The 18964-nt window shown below is 45.1% G+C and overlaps 1 protein-coding gene across 4 annotated transcripts in view; it reads left to right on the forward strand.

Moving 5' to 3' along the window:
* Nucleotides 1-18964, forward strand: part of URB1 (URB1 ribosome biogenesis homolog) — an 81453-nt gene that overhangs the window by 15409 nt on the left and 47080 nt on the right. For all 4 annotated transcript variants that reach the window (XR_006696952.2, XR_012432058.1, XM_005548826.5 and 1 more), the window contains exons 6-15: nt 1456-1541; nt 3153-3278; nt 4310-4434; nt 8277-8472; nt 10096-10233; nt 12963-13136; nt 14281-14410; nt 15150-15266; nt 16378-16490; nt 18701-18820. Coding sequence is in view for 2 of the 4 variants with exons in the window: in XM_005548826.5 (XP_005548883.3) it covers nt 1456-1541; nt 3153-3278; nt 4310-4434; nt 8277-8472; nt 10096-10233; nt 12963-13136; nt 14281-14410; nt 15150-15266; nt 16378-16490; nt 18701-18820 (1325 nt within the window). In the remaining 2 variants the exon portion in view is untranslated. The remainder of the gene's footprint in view (nt 1-1455; nt 1542-3152; nt 3279-4309; nt 4435-8276; nt 8473-10095; nt 10234-12962; nt 13137-14280; nt 14411-15149; nt 15267-16377; nt 16491-18700; nt 18821-18964) is intronic.

Genomic DNA, 18964 nt, shown 5'->3' on the forward strand with positions numbered 1-18964 from the left:
AGGCTGGCCGTGGTGGCTCACGCCTGTAATCCCAGCATTTTGGGAGGTGGAGGCGGGAGGATTGCTTGAACCCAGGAATTCTTGAGACCGTCCTGGGCAACATAGTGAGATTCTGTCTCTACCAGAAGAAAAAAATACAAAAGTTAACTGGGCATGTTGGCGTGTACCTGTTGTCTCAGCTACTTGGGAGGCTGAGGTGGGAGAATTGCTTGAGCCTGGAATGTCAAGGCTGCAGTAAGTCGAGATTGCACCACTGCACTCTAGCTTGGAGGACAGAGGGAGGCCCTGTCTCAAAAAGAAAAAAAAATGCTGTACTTAATGGTTTCAAAGTTTTTTAGTGATACATGATCAGGTGTAAACTGAGTTATAAAACTGTAAAGTACGATCTCATTTTACTCAAATAGAACAGCATGAATACATCAGAAAGTTAATAGTTAACTCAGACAATGTTAACAGTGTTAACTTCTCGGTACTGAGGCCTTGACTTATTCTTTTGGTTTGTCTGGTATTTTCTGATTTTTCCTTTTTCACAAATAATGTATTTGCTTTTGTAGAAATTCTGTGTGCCCAGTAAGCCTGTGTGGAGCAAGGAAAATTGTAATTGCTTTGCTGCTTCTGCCCACTGTCACCACTGCATTAATAATGATAGTGTCAAGCGCTGGTGGCTATTTCCCTGGGGATTGAAAAGTAGGAAGAGAAAGCAAAAAGTCAACAAACTAAATCAACCAAAATTCTACTGCCAACTTAAAAAATGATGACCTTCTCTTTAAACATATCTCAGCAAGTCTAAGCGAGAAATTTTATTAGTTTGTTATGCCATACATTCTCTTTCAAATAGTATTTAGTTAATTTTAATAAAAGAAAAGCAAAATGGAACTAAAGACCTACTGAACTTCTTAAAAAGTTCTGTCATTGGTTCACCTTTAGGTGCTCTTGATTTCTTTTCTTTCCTCCTTTTTGTTTTTTTTGTTTTGTTTTGTTTTGTTTTTTTGGAGACACTGTCTTGCTCTGTTGCCTAGGTTGGAGTGTGGTGGTGCAATCATAGCTTACTGCAACCTCAAACTCCTGGGTACTACTGATCCTGCCACCTCAGCCTCCTAGGTAGCTAAGACTACAGTAAGAGTACATGTGCGCACCACCATACCCAGATCATTTTTAAATTTTTTTTTAGAGACAGGGTCTTGCTATATTGCCCAGGCTGTTCTTGAACTCTTGGCCTCCCATAGTGCTGGGTTTATAGGCATGAGCCACTGTGCCTGGCTTCTTGATTTCTTATGTCATGGAAGTGGTTATGTCTACTGGAAACTTGTGTAGTTAAAAAAAAAAAAGAAAAACTTAAAAAAAAGAAAAGGTAAAAGGCATTCTTTGCTGTACTACTTAAACAGTAATATTCTCTCGTCTATTCTCATTTTCAAAATATTTTTGAATTTAATGCTTTGAAACTTTTACTTTCAGAATTTATTCCCTGCATTTTTAGCTCAGGGATAAAGGAAGATAGGATCTCTACCATCAATATTTTATTATCCACACTGAAAACAAAGGTACGTGCTTGGTGATCAGTGTTTCTGTTGTCTGATTTCCCTCGAGCGTGGAGATATTCTCCGGTGTTTACAGTACTGTAGAGCTACAACATCTTACGTTACGTAGACTGTTGTATTGGTTGAGTGGGAACTTCTTCCTTAAGCAGAAACTTGTTCTTGTTGATGAGCATACCCCGAGACTAGAAGGTTAAGGAATAGCTGAAGCAGCCAGTGACGTCCAGACGTGGCTGCTGTTTTATTACAGCAGCAGAAAAGCTGATGGTCAACATTTCACAGCAACCCAAAGTGATCATTGTGGGCTGTCAATTATAAATAATACTTCATTCACATAGCTAGCAAAAGGTTGTTTTGTGTCATGTTCCATATTCTGCCTTTTGCAAGCATCTCATCCATATTTGAAAACTTGCTAAAAGGATCACTGCCTTTAACACAGAAACACCTTAAATCAGCAGTAAGAAAAACTCTGTGACCCTCCCGACATGACATGTTGTCCAGAGTCCACATGAAAGTGGCTAATAAGCATGAAAGGACTTTATGTTCAAAGTATTTTAAAGAGCAATTCTCAACTGGGGGCAATTTTGCCTTCTACGGGACATTTGGCAAACTCTGAAGACATTTTGGGTTGTCACAACTGGGGAGGTACAACGGGTGCCTAGTGAGGAGACAGGAGGGATGCTGCCAGACATCCTGCAATGCTCAGGACAGCCCCCGAAACAATTACCTGGCCCCAAGTGTCAGTGGAGCTGAGGTTGAGAAACCCTAATTTAAAGTAATGCAAATAGTGACATACAGATTTTTTTGCCTACTAAAATAGCATTGCCTTTTAAAAACAATAGTGTTCAGTGCTAGCCAGGATGCTTTGAATCAGATACTTTCTTGAGAAGGAAGTGTTGTATCCCCTATGGAAGATAACAGTTCTGACAGGATGTGTCAGAGGTCTTAAATATGTTCATGGACCCTGATGTATGGTGGTTCTGAACTGGGGGAGTTGCATCAGAACCACTAGGGGAATGTATTTGAAATATATATACCTGGGCCACACCCTTAGGGATACTGGGGGTAGGTTTGGGTGGAGCTGAGAATTTGTTCCACAATTCCACTTGCAGGAACCAGAGTCAAGTCCAAAGTCAGATGCAGTGAAAACTTTGTTCAAGGATGCTAATCACGGCTTTATGGAGAATAGCCAGAATTTACAAACAACTAATTGTAAACACCAGGGGAATGGTTAGATAAGTGGTGGTCCACTCATAGGATAGAATGGTATTTAGCCCCCCAAAATGTTCTACAGGGATTTTTTAATGATGTGGAAAAGGATTATGTTTCATAAGTAATCACATATAAATAAAATCTCAGGCAAAAAATAACTAATACATACACATATATATTGTGTGGGTGTGGGTGGTGACTGAAATGAAATGTATCAAAATAGTAACTAGGTGTCCTAGGATGGTTGGGAATATTGGTGAACTTCCCTTTTATGTTTTTACTTTTTTTAAACCAAATTTTCTGCCACTAGCATGCGTTATTTTTATAATGATCAGAAAACAGTGAGCACCATTTTAAAAGTAATTGAATTCCATGAACTTCATTTGTTTTTATTATTGTTTTCAGGTAGTTCACAATAAAAATATCACAAAAACCCAGAAGGTGCGTTTTTTTACGGGGCAGTTATTGAACCACATAGCATCGCTGTACAGCTGGAATGGGATTACCGACGTGAACCCGGAAGATGTCAAGGTGCAGACCCTTTTTAGTTTTCATTGACCTCGTTGTTGGAATTTGATCCTCAGGGTCGGGAGAGGGAGAATTCTCAACGCTGTACCAGACTTGAAGTCCCCTCATTTGATCGGTTTCTTTTGACTGTGGTTATATGGTTGTATTAACCCTCTGCTAATTGCAATAGGATTTTTTCCCCTAATTTCTTAATCATGCTAATACATATATATATTTTTTTCTTTTAGAAAACCATGATTTCCTTGAGCTGAGCCATATCTTAGTTTTCCCTGCAGCATTTGCCTGTTAGACCTGCAGGGTCATCCCGGCCCTCTTTTCCTCCTCTTGCTTTACCTCTGCCTTCCTGTCCTTCCATTCTTTCATGTCCAGTTGTTGGAGTTTCAAGCCTTGTTGCGTGTTGTTTGTTTGTTTGTTTGTTTGTTTGTTTTTAACTTCAGGATCCTGAATGTCTAGGAGCCTCATCGACTGACATACGTAATTTATTTTGTGCTAGTTAACGCATGTGCTAAATTGAAACAGCTGCTCTCACACTGACCCAATGCCAGTATATATTTTAATTTCCCTCAGGGTGTTACTTAACATGGACTTGGCCAGAGTAGTAAAGGCGCGGACTTCCTGTTAACGTTTTAATAACTCACCTCTCAAGAGTCTACTACTTCACCTCCTTTTATCTTGGAGACTTGCCCAGGTCATCTTGTTTTGAACATGTTTTTGTATGCTCTAGAGCAGCAAGCCTCGGAGGCTGCCTAAAAACACTCCCAAATGTGGAATTTTATTCAAATGAACAAGAGAAATTAGATCACTTTAAAGCTTTTAAAAATACCGGTTCAAGCTTGTCCCTCTTCAGAGTATTCTTTTATCTTGATCGGTGTATCTTTGGTTGTTGTTTTCATTTACTGTTTGGAATGATACCAGATGTTTAAAATGTTTTCTAAATTGTCATCAGGCAGTTGATATTGTCCTTGTTTTTACTGTAGCTCTTACTTAGATGTATGAGCTTGGGATTTGCATTGAATTTTTAAAAATCTTCATAGGTTTCTGCTGAAGAAGCAGGGAAAACCATGGTACGGGAGCTCGTTCATAACTTCCTGATGGATCTTTGCTGTTCACTCAAGCATGGAATTAATTTTTATGATGCATCTTTGGGTACCTTTGGCAGGTAAAGTATAACACTCTTGTGGACCCCAGGGTGTGTGTGTTCCTTAGAAGTCACCACATACATGAGTGTCCAGTGGAACTGTAGTAGGTTAGAACTAGAACTGTGGACATTATCTAACTCATTTCAGGGTTGAACAGTTGTAGTCCCAGAGAACTTCTACTCGTTGCACGTCCTCGGGGGCAGTTCTGAGGGTAGCTGTCTATTAGCACTTAGTTAGGTCATGGGATATTTCACCCAGGGAGGTGCTGCAGATGTTTACCTAAAGACAGTGTTCGTCAGCTGGAGTTCAGGAAAGGCGTCTGCCTTCACAGAGAGGGTTGGCCCTGACATGGGCCTCACAGCAGTCCTGATGCAAGTGCCATTGTTATGCCAACTTTGCAGAGGAAGAAAGTAGTTCTAGAGAGGTCCAGACCCTTATCCTGGTTAAATGGCAGAGCTTGCATTGGAATCCAGGAAGTCTAGCTCCAAACTGGTACTAAACAGTCCTCCCTGTCCTCGACAGGCTGCCCATGAGTCACGATTTCAAAATTGTTTTTATTTTTTATATTTTGTTTCATATTTCACAATTGTGATAACATTTCATCAGTAAGGAAACATAAAGTTCAAATCTACTGGTTTTGATTATATTCTTTGAGACTTTCTTTTTGTAGTCGTATAATACAGGTCCATGTGGTTTTTTTTTAATAACAAAAACAGCTTACTACTGTTCATCCTATCTGCTTTTTCCCCATTTGACAATAAAAATATTGGCCACGTTTTCTGGTCATTGTAAATGATTTATTTTTTACTCCTTGTTTTTCTATCATAGCATTATATCACAAGGATTTAGGCAGTTTGATTTACTTCTAGTTTCAGCCAGTCAGGAAATCAGGTGATTCCTTCAGAATGGAATAACGTGGTGGGAATTTTTCTGTCTGCTTATGACTTTGTACATGTTTTGATTCTGAGGTTACTGTGATTTAACTTGTCACATCATTTCTTTCTTCTTTCATCAGTAAGAATGAGCTCATTTTCCTGCCAAAACACAACAGCAGACTTTTATAGTTGAGTAGAATAGTACACCATGCTTAAAACGCATGCATTGTTCTCTCTTTTTAAAGCATTTTTCCTCCATAACTAGGCCCCTGAAATAGATGATCATTTGATGGGCGTATTGAATCAACTTGTGGGTATGCGTCTGTTTGCAGCAAGCTGTGATGTATGTGAATTTTGAAGCCATGGGCAAAAGACAAGTGTTTGTGCATAAGGGAAAGGAAGGAGATGTGTTTGTGAATGGTAACAGAAAGCTTTGGGAACACTGAATTGCATCGTTCCCTGTTCCCCAGTAGACATGTGGCCCACTCCCTCATTTCATTCAGGTTCCTTTGCAGACCTCACCGCTTCAGGGAGGCCTTCCCCAGCAGCCCTTTCTGAAATCGTCCCTCCACTGTCACGGTGTTTTTGCCTGGCTTAGGCTTCTGACTGTTCGTTTATTTGTTTGCCGATTTATTTATTTGCTTGTTCGTTACCAGATTGGTGAGAAGTGGTGAGAACAGGTGCCGGTCTGTTACGGGCCTCCAGTCCCTAGGACAGTGCCTGGCACATAGTAGGTGTTCACTGAAAACTGGTGTTACAGCATAGAGCAAGGATTGGCACACTTTTTCTACAAAGGGCCAGATTGTATTTTAGGCTTGGCAGCCTACAGTCTGTTGTGACCACTCAATTGTGCCACCAAAGCATCCATAGATGTAAATAAGTAGGTTTACCTGTGTCCCAATAAAATTACAGTGATAGGTGCTGAGCCCTACTTTGCCAGTCCCTGGTGTAGGTTAACAGCAGGCAGCTGGGCTTCAATTGTAACTTAGCTCTGAGACCGTCACTGGGTTAGGCATCCTCTCTGCCTCCATTATCTCGTCTATAAAGTGGGAATAAAAGTAGTGCCTGTCGTAGAGAGGTGGTGGTAATGCCTAGAGCAGTGTCTGGCATGTATCATGCACTACATAAATATTAGTGCTCTCCATTTGATTACGTTGTTGATTAAAGTATGTGTAGGATTTTTAGCACTCTTTGTAGGTTTAATATCCTTTTCTTTTGACAGCACAAACTATATTTGTTCATGACATTTTCATATTAAGAAAGGATATTTTCATATCCTTTTTTTAAAGGATAGTTTTTCTGATCAAAATTATACTTTCTAATTTGATTTTTTAAAAACTTTTTAAAACTATATGTAAAGCTGTCCTATAGCATTGTAGTTTTACTGAATTTATAAGGGGCATATGAGACACTGGGGACCCTAGAAACCATCGCTGTGTCATGCACGAGGCCGAGTCTGAGGGTTTTCTGGGTGTTTTGACTTCCCAGGGTCAAGCAGATAGGAAAGGGCGTACTTTCTAAAAAGACTTTGAGGCAGGTGAAGCCTTGTTACCTGGGGCTTTCGCTGTGTGGATCCTGGGGTTTTACTCCCTTTATGCAAGTTTGAGTCTCTGTGGTCTTTCCTGCGTCTTACTTTTTTTTTTTGAGATGGAGTCTCGCTCTGTTGCTCAGGATGGAAGGCAGTGGCGCAGTCATAGGTCACTGCAGCCTCGAACTCCTGGGCTCATCTGCTGCTTTTATTATCTTCTCATACCTTTGAAGATTGTCTACTTTGAGACAACTTTTCAATATTTTTCCCCATCCTAGCTTTTTTCAGCTGCTAAATGAAGATGAGGGAATTTGAAATAAGCTAGAAACAGGGAAGGCAGAAGGCCCGTGCAAGGACCTTGTGCTGTCTTGTCAGATTTCTTGTCAAGAAATAATTTGATGGCACTCTGGACCATGCAGCAACTCATGAGCAGTTCATATAAAAAAACTTTATTGCCAGGTGTGGTGGTGCGCACCTCTAGTCCCAGCTACTCAGGAGGCTGAGGCAGGAGGATCACTTGAATCCAGGAGTTCGAGGCTGCAGTGAGCCCTGGTCACACCACTGCATTCTGGATGACAGAGCAAGACCCTATCTCTAAATAAAGAAATAATAAAACATTTTAAAAAGTAAAAGAAGTCCCCCTTTCAAGAGAAAAATGTCTTACCTGCATTTTTTTACATTTACACTCACATATGTATTTACATAGTGCTTTTTTTTTCAGATGGAGTCTCACTCTGTTGCCCAGGCTGGAGTGCAGTGGTGCAATCTCAGCTCATTGCAGCCTCCACCTCTCAGGTTCAAGCGATTATCCTGCCTCAGCCTCTTGAGTAGCTAGGACTACAGATGGGCACCACCACACCTGGCTAATTTTTTGTGTGTTTTTAGTAGAGACAGGGTTTCACTATGTTGGCCAAGCTGGTCTTGAACTCCTGACCTCAGGTAATCCTCCCGCCTTGGCCTCCCAAAGTGCTGGGATTACAGTCGTGAGTCACCGCAGCCAGCCCTACGTAGTGCTTTTTCATGTGTGGCTGGAGGAGGGATGTCAGTAAAATCTCAAAATGAAGTTTGGGGCTTGGATTCCTCCATGCTGGTTTTGCCCTTTCTTTTCAGTAGCCTTGACTTCTAGGTAGACTGGTAGGTGGCTGAGGTAGAGTGAGAGAGAACGGTGTTCTTCCCTTCCTTTAGAAAGCAAATTGAACTCAAGGGAGGGAAGTAGGAAAGAAGAAATGGAGCAGGACAATCAGAGACTTAGACTTTTTCAGCCACTCAGAAGTAGAGGATGGGAGGGAAGTCCTCTGTGGAGAGCGGGAAGCCCCAGGCCACAGAACTCCCACTTTATGTCTTGGGGGAAGTGCCCCAGGCTGTGATTGCTGTGTCCACTGAGGGCAGTTCTGCAGAGCTGCATCACCGTGAGCTCTCAGGGTGCTTTGACCTCTCCCCATGTCTCTTTCTCTAACAGAGGTGGAAACCTGACACTTTTGCACTTCTTGCTGGGTTTGAAAACTGCAGCTGATGATGAGCTGGTGGCTGACCTTGTGGTGAACATCCTCAGAGTGTGCCCGGACCTACTGAACAAATACTTCAAGGAAGTGACGTTTTCCTTTATCCCACGAGCGAAGTCTACTTGGTTAAATAATATCAAACTACTAAACAAGGTAAAAAAACATATTTAAAAGTCTGTTAGCTAGGCTGGGCATGGTGGCTCATGCCTATAATCCCAGCACTTTGGGAGGCTGAGGCAGGCGAATTACCTGAGGTCAGGAGTTTAAGACCAGCCTGACCAACAGGACGAAACCTGCCTCTTACTAAAAATGCAAAAGTCAACCGAGTGTGGTGGTGTGCGCCTGTAATCCCAGGTACTTGGGAGCCTGAGGCAGGAGAATTGCTTGAACCTGGGAGGCGGAGGTTGCAGTGAGCCAAGATTGCGCCACTCTACTCCAGCCTGGGTGACAGAGCGAGACTCCATCTCAGAAAAAAAAAGTCAGTTAGCTAGATAGGGGGGCATAGGGAGTTGGGGGACTGGCAGACATTCTGATCTGGTAAACTGTACAATATGAAGACCTTTCAGGGATAAAAAGGGATATTTTAGATCATGTAAATTTGGTGTCCTTATCTTCTATAGCATTTTGCCTTTCACTGAGCTGAATTTGAAGTTTATTCCTTTAGAATCTTTTGAGCCAATTTATCTTGTTCATCAAGATTTTGCCTAGAGTGAAATCCCAGCACAGTTAGACTGGGATTGATGAGATGCCTAATTATCTTTTCTCCATCTCAGCTCCTAAAAAGCAAAATAAAATGAAATGTCTGATTTGTCAGATAGTTTTTAAAGGTTGCTGCTTCAGTTAGAAAAACTTGAAATAAGCTGTGGAACGTTGGTCTGATGGTTTAAGTGGATGTGCGTTACCTTCCTCTTGATTATGGTGTCAGCATCTGCCCATTTACAAATGGAGGTACCTACTGTTAGTTCTTTGGCAGTGATGCCTGCCTTGTTTGAACTCTCTGTCACTGATTCATGGTTTGCCTAGTGGTAAAATACCTGGGATTGTTTCTTGTGCCTCTGCCTGGGCCTGGCATTACCTGTAAAACCAGCTTTTATTCTGCTTGAGTGCCTATGTGCACCGTCTCCACATTTACCTTGGGATAAGGAGGATGTACTCCACCCCTCATTTTGGTACAGATAGTCCCGGGGCCAGCACCCTACTGGGAGCTGCATCTGATACAGGGGAGGGGTGAGTGTGTGGTCTTTGCAGGCCCAGTATTGAGTCCTTACTTGGCTGCTAACTAGCTATGTAGCCTTAGGGAAATTACCTAACCTCGCTGAGCTCCAATTTTGTCACCTGTGAATATATTTTTGTTTTAATGTAAAGTGTCCCTATCCCAAAGGGTTGTCAGGAAGCTTTGAGAAAATGGCTTCCTGATATGCCTTCCTGACATCATTTGTCAGGTGCCTGTCAAGTGCAGCCGGAACTGATAAGTAGTACCATTCGTAGTTCTAGCAGTGATTGATTTGCCATCAGAGGTTTTAAGAGACTCTGCAGACCACAGGTCAAGTTCTGCTCTGAAGGTCCTTTGTCTGTTAACAGCCAGTCTCCTGACCTCATTTGTCTTTGACAAGTAGATTTGGGGGAGTTAATCTTCCACTCTGCCTTGTGGGGAGTCTCGAACCTTTACTGCTATAATTATTTGATTGAATGGCTTCACCTTCGGGTGCCTACAACTAGTCTCAGGTTTGAAACTTACTTCCAGCACCAACTATATCTCTTTTTTGCTTTTCCTAGATCTATGAGGCTCAGCCGGAGATTTCCCGGGCATTTCAGACCAGAGAGTTTATACCCTTGCCTCGACTCCTGGCTATGGTGATGGTGACCACTGTGCCCCTGGTGTGCAATAAGAGCATGTTCACCCAAGCATTAAACGTAAGGCCATGCGGTTGCCCCACTTCTGGAACTGCCTCCAGCTAAACTCGCTGGCTACATGATGTGATTATTCTGAGAACCTGCCTGGATGTGGTTTGATTGTGTTTTGTTAGGGAGCCTCTGAGGCTTCCAGGACAGAGGCTGTAGTTTGAGATAACCCATGAGTGACAGGTCCACGCACGTGGGTAAGGACCTTGGAGCAAAGAGACTTTGCTTCTAGGGACACTGGACTTCATGTCCTTGGCCCTGCTCCATCACACAGCGGGGACCCCTGCATCCCTCCAAGCCTTTCTAGTCCTGCCGGAGGGTGAAAGAATGTCTAAATCAGAAGAAGGAAAATTCATCATTAAAATCTCATTAGTTTAGAATTTCCAGACATGGTAGGAATGAAATTTGCCCAGCACATTCTTTCTTTTATGGTTTAGGTGAATGGTGTTAAGATGCCTGGTGAACATATACTTTGAAGGCCAGCTGTTTTCAGGCATTTTTGGAGGACATGTTCATGGAAGAAATTGATACTTAAATTTTACATGATTATTTGTTATAAAGGTCCCCATGCCCCTTCAGAAACCACATTCTGAGGGGTTCACATGTCTTTCACCCCAGCATCACGGGCGTGGGTGGATGGCTGTGGGTTGTTGGCACCCCTGGGTCCTGGGCCCTGCCAGCCCCTCCTAACCCCAAGTTGCGTGAGGTACCTGGGGGAGGCCAGGTATTCGGAGGGGTGTCTTTGTCCTTCTAGGCAGGCTGAATTGTGTGGCTTCAGGAGGAGCAGGTTGACTGTGGTGGGTTGCACAGGTGTGGGTTGGCCCTGTAGGAATGAGCACAGTCACTGTAAAGTGGGGTGGACTCCTGAGACCATGTGAGATTCACCGTTTTTTGATACCCCTCCAGGGTTTGTGCTGAGCATGGGTGATGGGGTGAGGAGTAGAGAGGAGGCCTGTGTGGGAGTAGGCAGAAAGGTCTCGTGTTGTGTTTGTCAAATCATCGTATGCAAAATTGGCACCCAGCTAGCTTGCCCAACTGTTTTAATTAACGTGGGAGACATCTGCATTTCTCAAAGGGCTTGCGGGAAAACCAGATTGCAAGGATTAGTTTGATGAACCTCCTTTATTTTTTTATTATTTTTTTTTCTCTTTTTTGAGACAGGGTCTCATTTTGTTGCCTAGGCTGGAGTACAGTGGTGTGATCATAGCTCATTGCAGCCTCAAACTCTTGGACTCAAGTGTTCCTCCCACCTCAGCCCCCTGAGTAGCCGGGACTACGGGTACACACCGCCACACCCAGCTGATTTTCTTATCTTTATTTTGTGTATAGACAGGGTTTCACTATGTTGCGCAGGCTGGTTTCAAACTCCTGGCCTCACGCAGTTTTCCCACCTCGACCTCCCAAAGCGTTGGGATTAGAGGTCTGAGCCACCACACCCAGCCAGATGTGCCTCCCCTGTGGGCTGCGTTTGCTCTCCCCTCCAAGCTTGCTCCTGGTAGGCTGGGAGAGAAAAGCCTGTCTCCTCCTCCTCTCAGTGTTGTTTCAGGATAAAGGCTTGTGCCCCTAGAGGGGTGTTGTAGCTCCTGCACGGAGTGGCTCCAAGGAAGGAGTCTCAGAGGACACAGCCTCCTCTCCCCCTGTTGGCTGTTGCCATGCCCTGCAGGGCCAGGACCAGGGCCACTGAGCCCAGCCTTGCCTTCCCTCCACAGGTGCCCTTTCCGAGAGCCAAGACTGGTTTTATGTGAGACCCGGTGATGCGAGTGCCTCCAGGGGCTGGAGTTAGATGATGTTTGTTTGGGTTTTTTTTTTATTTCTTATGGTTTTGTCTAAAAAACTTCTAAAGCATACATTTTAGAATCAGGAAGAGAAGCTTTAGCCTATTTTAGAAACAGGAAGTAAGAAAGCGTTTGGAAGCAGGGCCCGGGTTGTTGGTTGAGCTTTGTGCTCCCAGCGCCTTGGGTGTGGTGTGCATGCTTGTGTGGGGCCTGCCTTTGAAGCGATTGTGAGGCCGGCCATTCTTGGCTTAGGATAGTTCCTGTAGTCCTGATTTAGTGTGCAGTGTATGCAGAGTGAAGCCGCAGCTGACTGGAATGCTGGGGCTCTGGGGTGTCGCGGTTACTGAGCTAAAAGTAAACCAGAAAAGCTCTTTGTTTCTACCTCACCGCCAGTCTGCAGTGTCCCAGCCAGGGCTTCTCAGATCTCAGTGTTGGAGGGCTCTCCTGGGGATCATGTGAAATGCAGATTCTGCTTGAGTTGTCTGGGCCGGGGCCTGGGAGGATGAGGCGGGAGGATTGCCTGAGTCCAGGAGCTTGAGGCTGCAGTGAGCTATGATCGCACCATTGCACTCCAGCCTGGGTGACAGAGTGAGACCCTGACTCAAAAAAAAAGAAAACAGTGGCAGAGTGGCTTCTGATGAGATCTGTTGTTAATGGAGAACATTCACAGTAGCTGAGTAGTTGTCTCAAGGCTTACCAAAGAGCAGATGATAAAAATGAAACTACTGCTGGATGCTGCCATTAGTGGTCGTTTCCTGGCGATTGCTGAGGTCAGACCCAGAGGATATCAGGAGGGTAAGGTACCCAGGTCGCCTCTTCTCACAGTGTAGAGACCAGCTGTTTCATGCAGCTTCCCCTGTGAGTGACCTGAGGAGGGGCAAATGCCAGCCAAGCCCACACTTAGCAAATCTGTGTCCACCAGTGTATCCTAGAGACATTTGTGCATTTAACTCTTTTTCTTCCCAGTTGGACAGCACCTCAGTGAGGCACACGGCCTTATCCCTTATTTCTGTCGTTTTGAAGAGGGCATTAAAAACTGTTGACCACTGCCTGAATAAAGAGGTGTGGCAGGAATCAGGCGTGTACACAGCTGTGATGATGGAAGAATTCGTGCAGCTCTTCAGAGAAGCCCTGAGCAAGGTAGGCTCCAATCCGGGTTTGGGCTTTCCTTCCAGACCTCACCAGGTGGAAAAGGCCGTTCTGGGAGCTCAAGGGCGGAAGCCAAGTGATGTGTCCTTGGAACCGCAGGGTTGGATGGGCCAGCGGGCAGTGTGGTAGCATGGGTGCTGAGGGTCAGCTGAGAAGACCTGCCACTTGTGATTATAGGCAGTGATGTCACAGAGCATGATCCAGAAGTCTTGTGCAGAGTAAGAATTTAGACGATACACGTGTTCTCTCGCAGGAGTTCTGGCTCTGGTGGGGACCTCATGTTCAATCAGGAGCCGTGTGATGTTGTTGAGGGGTAGGTTGTGTCCTTACCCCTCACCCGTGGCTGCAGGCACACACACACCACACTGTGGCCCAGCGAGAAGGGATGCAGTGGCTCAGGAAGCCCCGCTTGCTTCCTGTGGCTGAAGGCCAAGCTTCTGTAAATTGGCTGGCTGCTCTGAGAGCCCCGGTCGCACAGGGCAGCTTTCCCTGAGCTGCTCCTGAGAAAGTCTTTCTTTGTTCCCTGTGTCTTTCGCTCAGGTGAATGAGGCTTAAGGGGTTTGTTTTAATGATCAGCACTTGCCTGTTCACCAAATCTTTGCTCTGTATAGTTCTAGAAATTATACTGCAGAACATGGTCGGGCGCAGTGGCTCACACCTGTAATCGCAGCATTTTGGGAGGCCAAGATGGGTGGATCACCTGAGGTCAGGAGTTCGAGGACCAGCCTGGCCATCTGGTGAAACCCTGCTTCTACTAAAAATACAAAAAATTAGCTGGACGTGATGACGGGTGCCTGTAGTTCCAGCTACTCAGGTGGCTGAGGCTCGAGAATGACTTGAACCTGGGAGGTGGAGGTTGCAGTGAGCTGAGGTCACCCCACTGAACTCCAGCCAGGGTGACAGAGTGAGACTCCATCTCAAAAAAAAAGAGAAAGAAAGAAAAAATTACACTGCAGAGCAGAGCTTATGGTGGATATGGGCCTGTTTTCTCACCACTCGTCCGTCTCCTTCTTACACACAGTCCTGTAGGCTCGTACCCCACTCCCTGATTTTTGCATCTTGTTGGTATGTTCAGTTCATTTGTCTCCCTTCGTGGTTGAATACAACTAATATTTTACCTCTTTTTCCCTTTTAGATTTTGCCAGACCTGAACACTATCGTGTGGGTCTGGCAGTCACTTAAAAAGCAAGAGACCAAACCAGATGACAAGAAAGGGAAGAAAGGGAGCGATGGGCCCCCAGCTGCCTGCGAGGCTCGCCAGTGCGGTAAGGGCTCAGGGGTGAGGGGGCACTCTGCCTTTTGCATGGGACGGAGCTGACACTGGCAGCCTAGGATAGCTCCTATCCAGAGAGTCCTGGAGCAGTGCTTGTTTCAAGGCACCTCTGGCTGTGAATGTGTCTCTATCTTTTTTTGCTTAGGGAGAGGAATTGGAAAGGAATCATAGATTGAATTTTAGTATCTGTTAGACATGTGCCCATCTTTATACAAGTACTGTGTGTCTCTGAAGACTTGAGTGTTGGGTGCCGTGTGCTCTGGCCTCTCCAGGGACGGCAATACCGGGGTGCTGTCTCTCGCTCTGCAGATAGAACTCAGAGCCTTGTCGTTGGTCAGGCATTGAGCTTTGTCTTATGTCTGTGTCGTATTTCATCCTGATGGCAGCCCTGCAGGGGTAGGCTCTGCTGTGTGTCCCTGTTGCTCAGATGAAGACATGAAAGCACAGGGAGACAGAGTGACCAGAACCTGTCCAAGGTCACAGCAGTGAAATGAGGTTTTAACCCAGATCCCCTGAACAGTTTTAACGTTTTTACCACGTTGACTCCTTAGACCCAGGTACTGAGCAGTCTGTCTGCAGCCTCAGTGTGCAGCATGCAGTTGGCTGCAATGTGGTGCCACACCTGGTTCAGCTGCTCAAGGACAAAGAACCAATATGTTTCCTAATTCAAACTGTTTCTTTCTTTCTTTTTCTTTTTCTTTGTATGTGTATGTGTGTGTCTGTGTGTGCAGATGATGCGGAAACCATTCTTTTGAAAGCTGTTCTGCTCCAGGTCATATGCCTCTATCAGAAGGTGGTCCCCCACGTGGTCACGCAGTACAACTTTGACTTCAGCAAACTCCTGAAAGGTGGGTTTCAAGGGCTTGCAGACAAGCCGCCACTGTTCCTGCCAGTGCAGGTGGAGGAAGTGCCAGTAAACCAGAGCAGAGCCCTGGAGCCAAGAATCGGGAAGGCTGGTGGACAGTTGACTGCATGCTCCTCCGTCAGCCTGAGAAATTGTACTTGCATCAGTATTTTTTAAATAGCTGGTCTTCCATAAGTAAATATCAGATGAACACTTGGTAGCAGTGAGAACAATGGAAGAAGCCAGCCAGCTTCCGAGTGCTGAGCAACCGGCATGAATGGCCCACAAATCCGAGCATGTGACATTAACTCTAACGTCACTTTTCAAGGGAGTGGGGGTGCAGAGGGTATAGCAGAAACAAGGATCCTGCAGAAGGGACGTCCTGTTCATGCAGAGACACTTTTGACATAGTTACCTCATCTTTTCCCCCACTGAGTCAGTTTCATACTTTTAAAAGTAACATAATGCTTGTCTGGTCATGTTTCCTGGATGGTAAAGTTTGTCTGATACACTTTATAATTGGGCCTGTGGGAGAAGACTTGCAAAAATACCGTTCTTGGAATTTATATAAGCTATGAAATACTCCTTTTCAAAAGCTGCAATTCACTTTTTAATCATTTGAAGGTGACCGGTTCTCTTTGCTGTGGAAATATGAAATTTACTAGAATGTGGCCATTTAGTATTTAGTAGCAAAGGAGAAACCCAGAGAGCCGGCTAGAGGATGAGGACCCAGTCTCAGGCGCAGGTGGCTGCAGTCTTTGTCCACAAAATGCTTGCTGTCTGGGGAGCCAGGGAGAACGTTAGCGAGAGCCCACCCCTGGAGGGTACGTGTTGGGTGCAGTGATTCCAGCTGTTCGGGGTCAGTGCGGACTATGTGGCTTCCTCAGGCAAGTGGGATTTGGACTTTCTGTTGAAAGATTTGTACAGACCAGGGCGTGGGGAGACATCAGGCGAGATGTGCTGCGTGAGAGTGAGCACAGGACAGAGAAACAGAACCTTGCATCCACCCTTTTTCTTTCTCCATGTTGAGTTCCTTGACCTTCTGGCCAGGGCAGCAATTGCTGGGGACCCACGTCCACGTGACTTTTTTCAGCCTGCCTCTTTTTCACCCATAGGCATCATCTCCGAGCAGGGCCTTCGAGAGGAGGTGCCTCCCATTCTGCAGCACCACATGCTGAAGGTGGCCCTGGAGCTGCCGGCCAGCAAGTTTCTGTGGTTAAAGGCACAGGTAGGAAGCAGAGCTCCCAGTCTTCTGCCCTAAGCTAACCTGCTGGGCCAGGTGGCTGCTTGGCCTGATGAATTGCTAACTGGCTCAGAACCTGATGGGGCAAGACGAAAGAGGTTAAGCGTTCTCATTTTAGAGAGACCCACAGCAGAGGTCCTGATTCATGAACCAGAAGGCCTGGGAACCTGCTTGCTTTTGTAAAATAGGGTGCTTAACATGTCCTTGCTGCAAATACATTGTTGCTGGGTCCAGGGAGTTTCTTGTTTATCTCAACTGTTTTACATTTTTCCCATTTTAAAATAATAAACAAAATAAAATACATTCCTTTTGCTTTACCCTCATCCTGGGAGAATTAAAGACGAGATGAGAATAGATACCAAGTCAGAAGAGGATTGAGGCTGGTGGAAGAATCAGTAGACATTGCCAGCATTTTTTTCTAGGTCGTTAATAGAATATCTTCCAGAACTTTTTGGAGAACATAATGTTAAATCATAAAGGGAAACTCAGGATGCCACAGAATTTTACCCTGGGCTTAAGCCCAGGATGCTGCATCATTTCTATGCAAAGAGGAGGAGGGAACATGATCGAGCAAAATTAAGCATTGTCTAAGTGTTTCTCATAATCTGAGCTGATTTATTTTTTAGTGACTTAGATTTTACATGGAACCAATAGTATGGAAATGTATGTTGGCATTTTTACATGTGACATATCCAGGAAGACTTAAGAATGCTGTGCCTCTGGGACCATGTATCTCTCTCTCGAGTCCCCGTACTGAGGCTTCCCGGCGTCGTAGCTGAGGATCATTCTTCCTGAGAACTTACTTGCGTGCTGGGCAGGATACGGGTGCTTCATGTGGCTGCTCAGTTCACGCTACTTAAAGACAAGGCAACTGGGCACAGAGTGTCAGAACCTTCTTCAGGGTCCCGTCCATGAGTGGTGGGTCCAGGATGGGACCCAGGCGGTGCTGCCCAGAGCCCTGCTTGCCACCATTCCACTGAGATGTGAGGTCATTGCCACCAATCCTAGGGCGGTGACAGGCTCGGGCATCGCTGATTGCCACCATTCCACTGAGATGTGAGGTCATTGTCACCAATCCTAGGGAGGTGACAGGCTCGGGCATTGCTGGTTGGTTTTTACTCCAGCTCAACTGGGCTCATGGGATCTTGATAATTTAGTTGGAAAGTGAACAGAGGCCTCATAATTTGAAAGAACCGGTATGAATTTATATCCTGTGCCCCACCTTATGCTTATAAGATACATCTGCTGGCTTTGCCTAAGCTAACCAGCACTTCACCACGTTCAGGGTTGTCCTCATTGCCAAGGGCTGCAGTGAGACACACGGGCTCAACAGAGTTTGGATTGGGGATTTGGAGCTCCATGTACTTGTTGAAGACATGTGTTCAAAGCCCAAAAGCCTTTTGAGGAGGTTAAATTATGCATAAGCAATCCATTCTGCCAGCACCGGCATCCTGATGAAAGTAACAAGGACATGTTTTGACGGACTCAGCGCTGGGGTCCCTCCTGCTCACTATCCACCAGACAGCACAGCATCTGCCTTGGTTTCCAGTGAACAGCCAGGTGCCTTCTCAGTGCCTCAGTTTCCACATGTAAAATAGGGTAGCAGCTGTACCCACCTCACAGGGGTATTGGGAGAATTCAGTGAGTCAGTGTAAGCTGGGTCCCTAGGATGACTCCAGCACAGGAACACGGCTACCTGTGCTTACTCTTGCTACTCTTCCTGCCAAATTGTGGTTAAAATGAGATGAGGTAAGGACCTGGCAGCATACTGTGCGTTCAGCAAGTGATGGCTCCTGTTATGTTTTGTTTTGTTTTTTGTTTTTGGAGATGAAGTCTCACTCTGTTGCCCAGGCTGGAGTGCAGTGGCGTCATCTGGACTCATTGCAACGTCTGCCTCCTGGGTTCAGGTGATTCTTCTGCCTCAGCCTCCCAAGTAGCTGGAACTACAGGCGTGTGCCACCATGCCTGGCTAATTTTTGTATTTTTAGTAGAGACAGGGTTTCGCCATGTTGGCCAGGCTGGTCTCAAACTCCTGACCTCAGGTGATCTGCCTGCTTTGGCCTCCCAGAGTGCTGAGATTACAAGTGTGAGCCACCACGCCTGGCCCTGTGGTATGTGTCTAATATATAACTATATATTAAAATTATATATGTAATTATGTATATTAAAAATACATAATATTGTTTAAACTCTAGGAAGGCCCAGATGCAGAAATTATTGGAGGTGAACGATCGGTATTTTACTTACTAATGAAAATGTTTGTGACCAGTAGTCATTTACAACTGAAGTCATCGACTAAACTTCTGATCATGAAGGTGAGCATTTTCTACCAGTTTCTGACTCTGAAAAGCATTTTGTATAGATCTTCCTTATGGTAAGTGTTTAGTTAACAGTTGTTGAATTCAGGACGTATTGGGATTGTTTTTAGTTTTAAAATAGAAGGTTTTATGGCAGTTAAA

Source organism: Macaca fascicularis, chromosome 3 (assembly GCF_037993035.2).
Source record: "Macaca fascicularis isolate 582-1 chromosome 3, T2T-MFA8v1.1".
Lineage (NCBI taxonomy): Eukaryota > Metazoa > Chordata > Mammalia > Primates > Cercopithecidae > Macaca > Macaca fascicularis.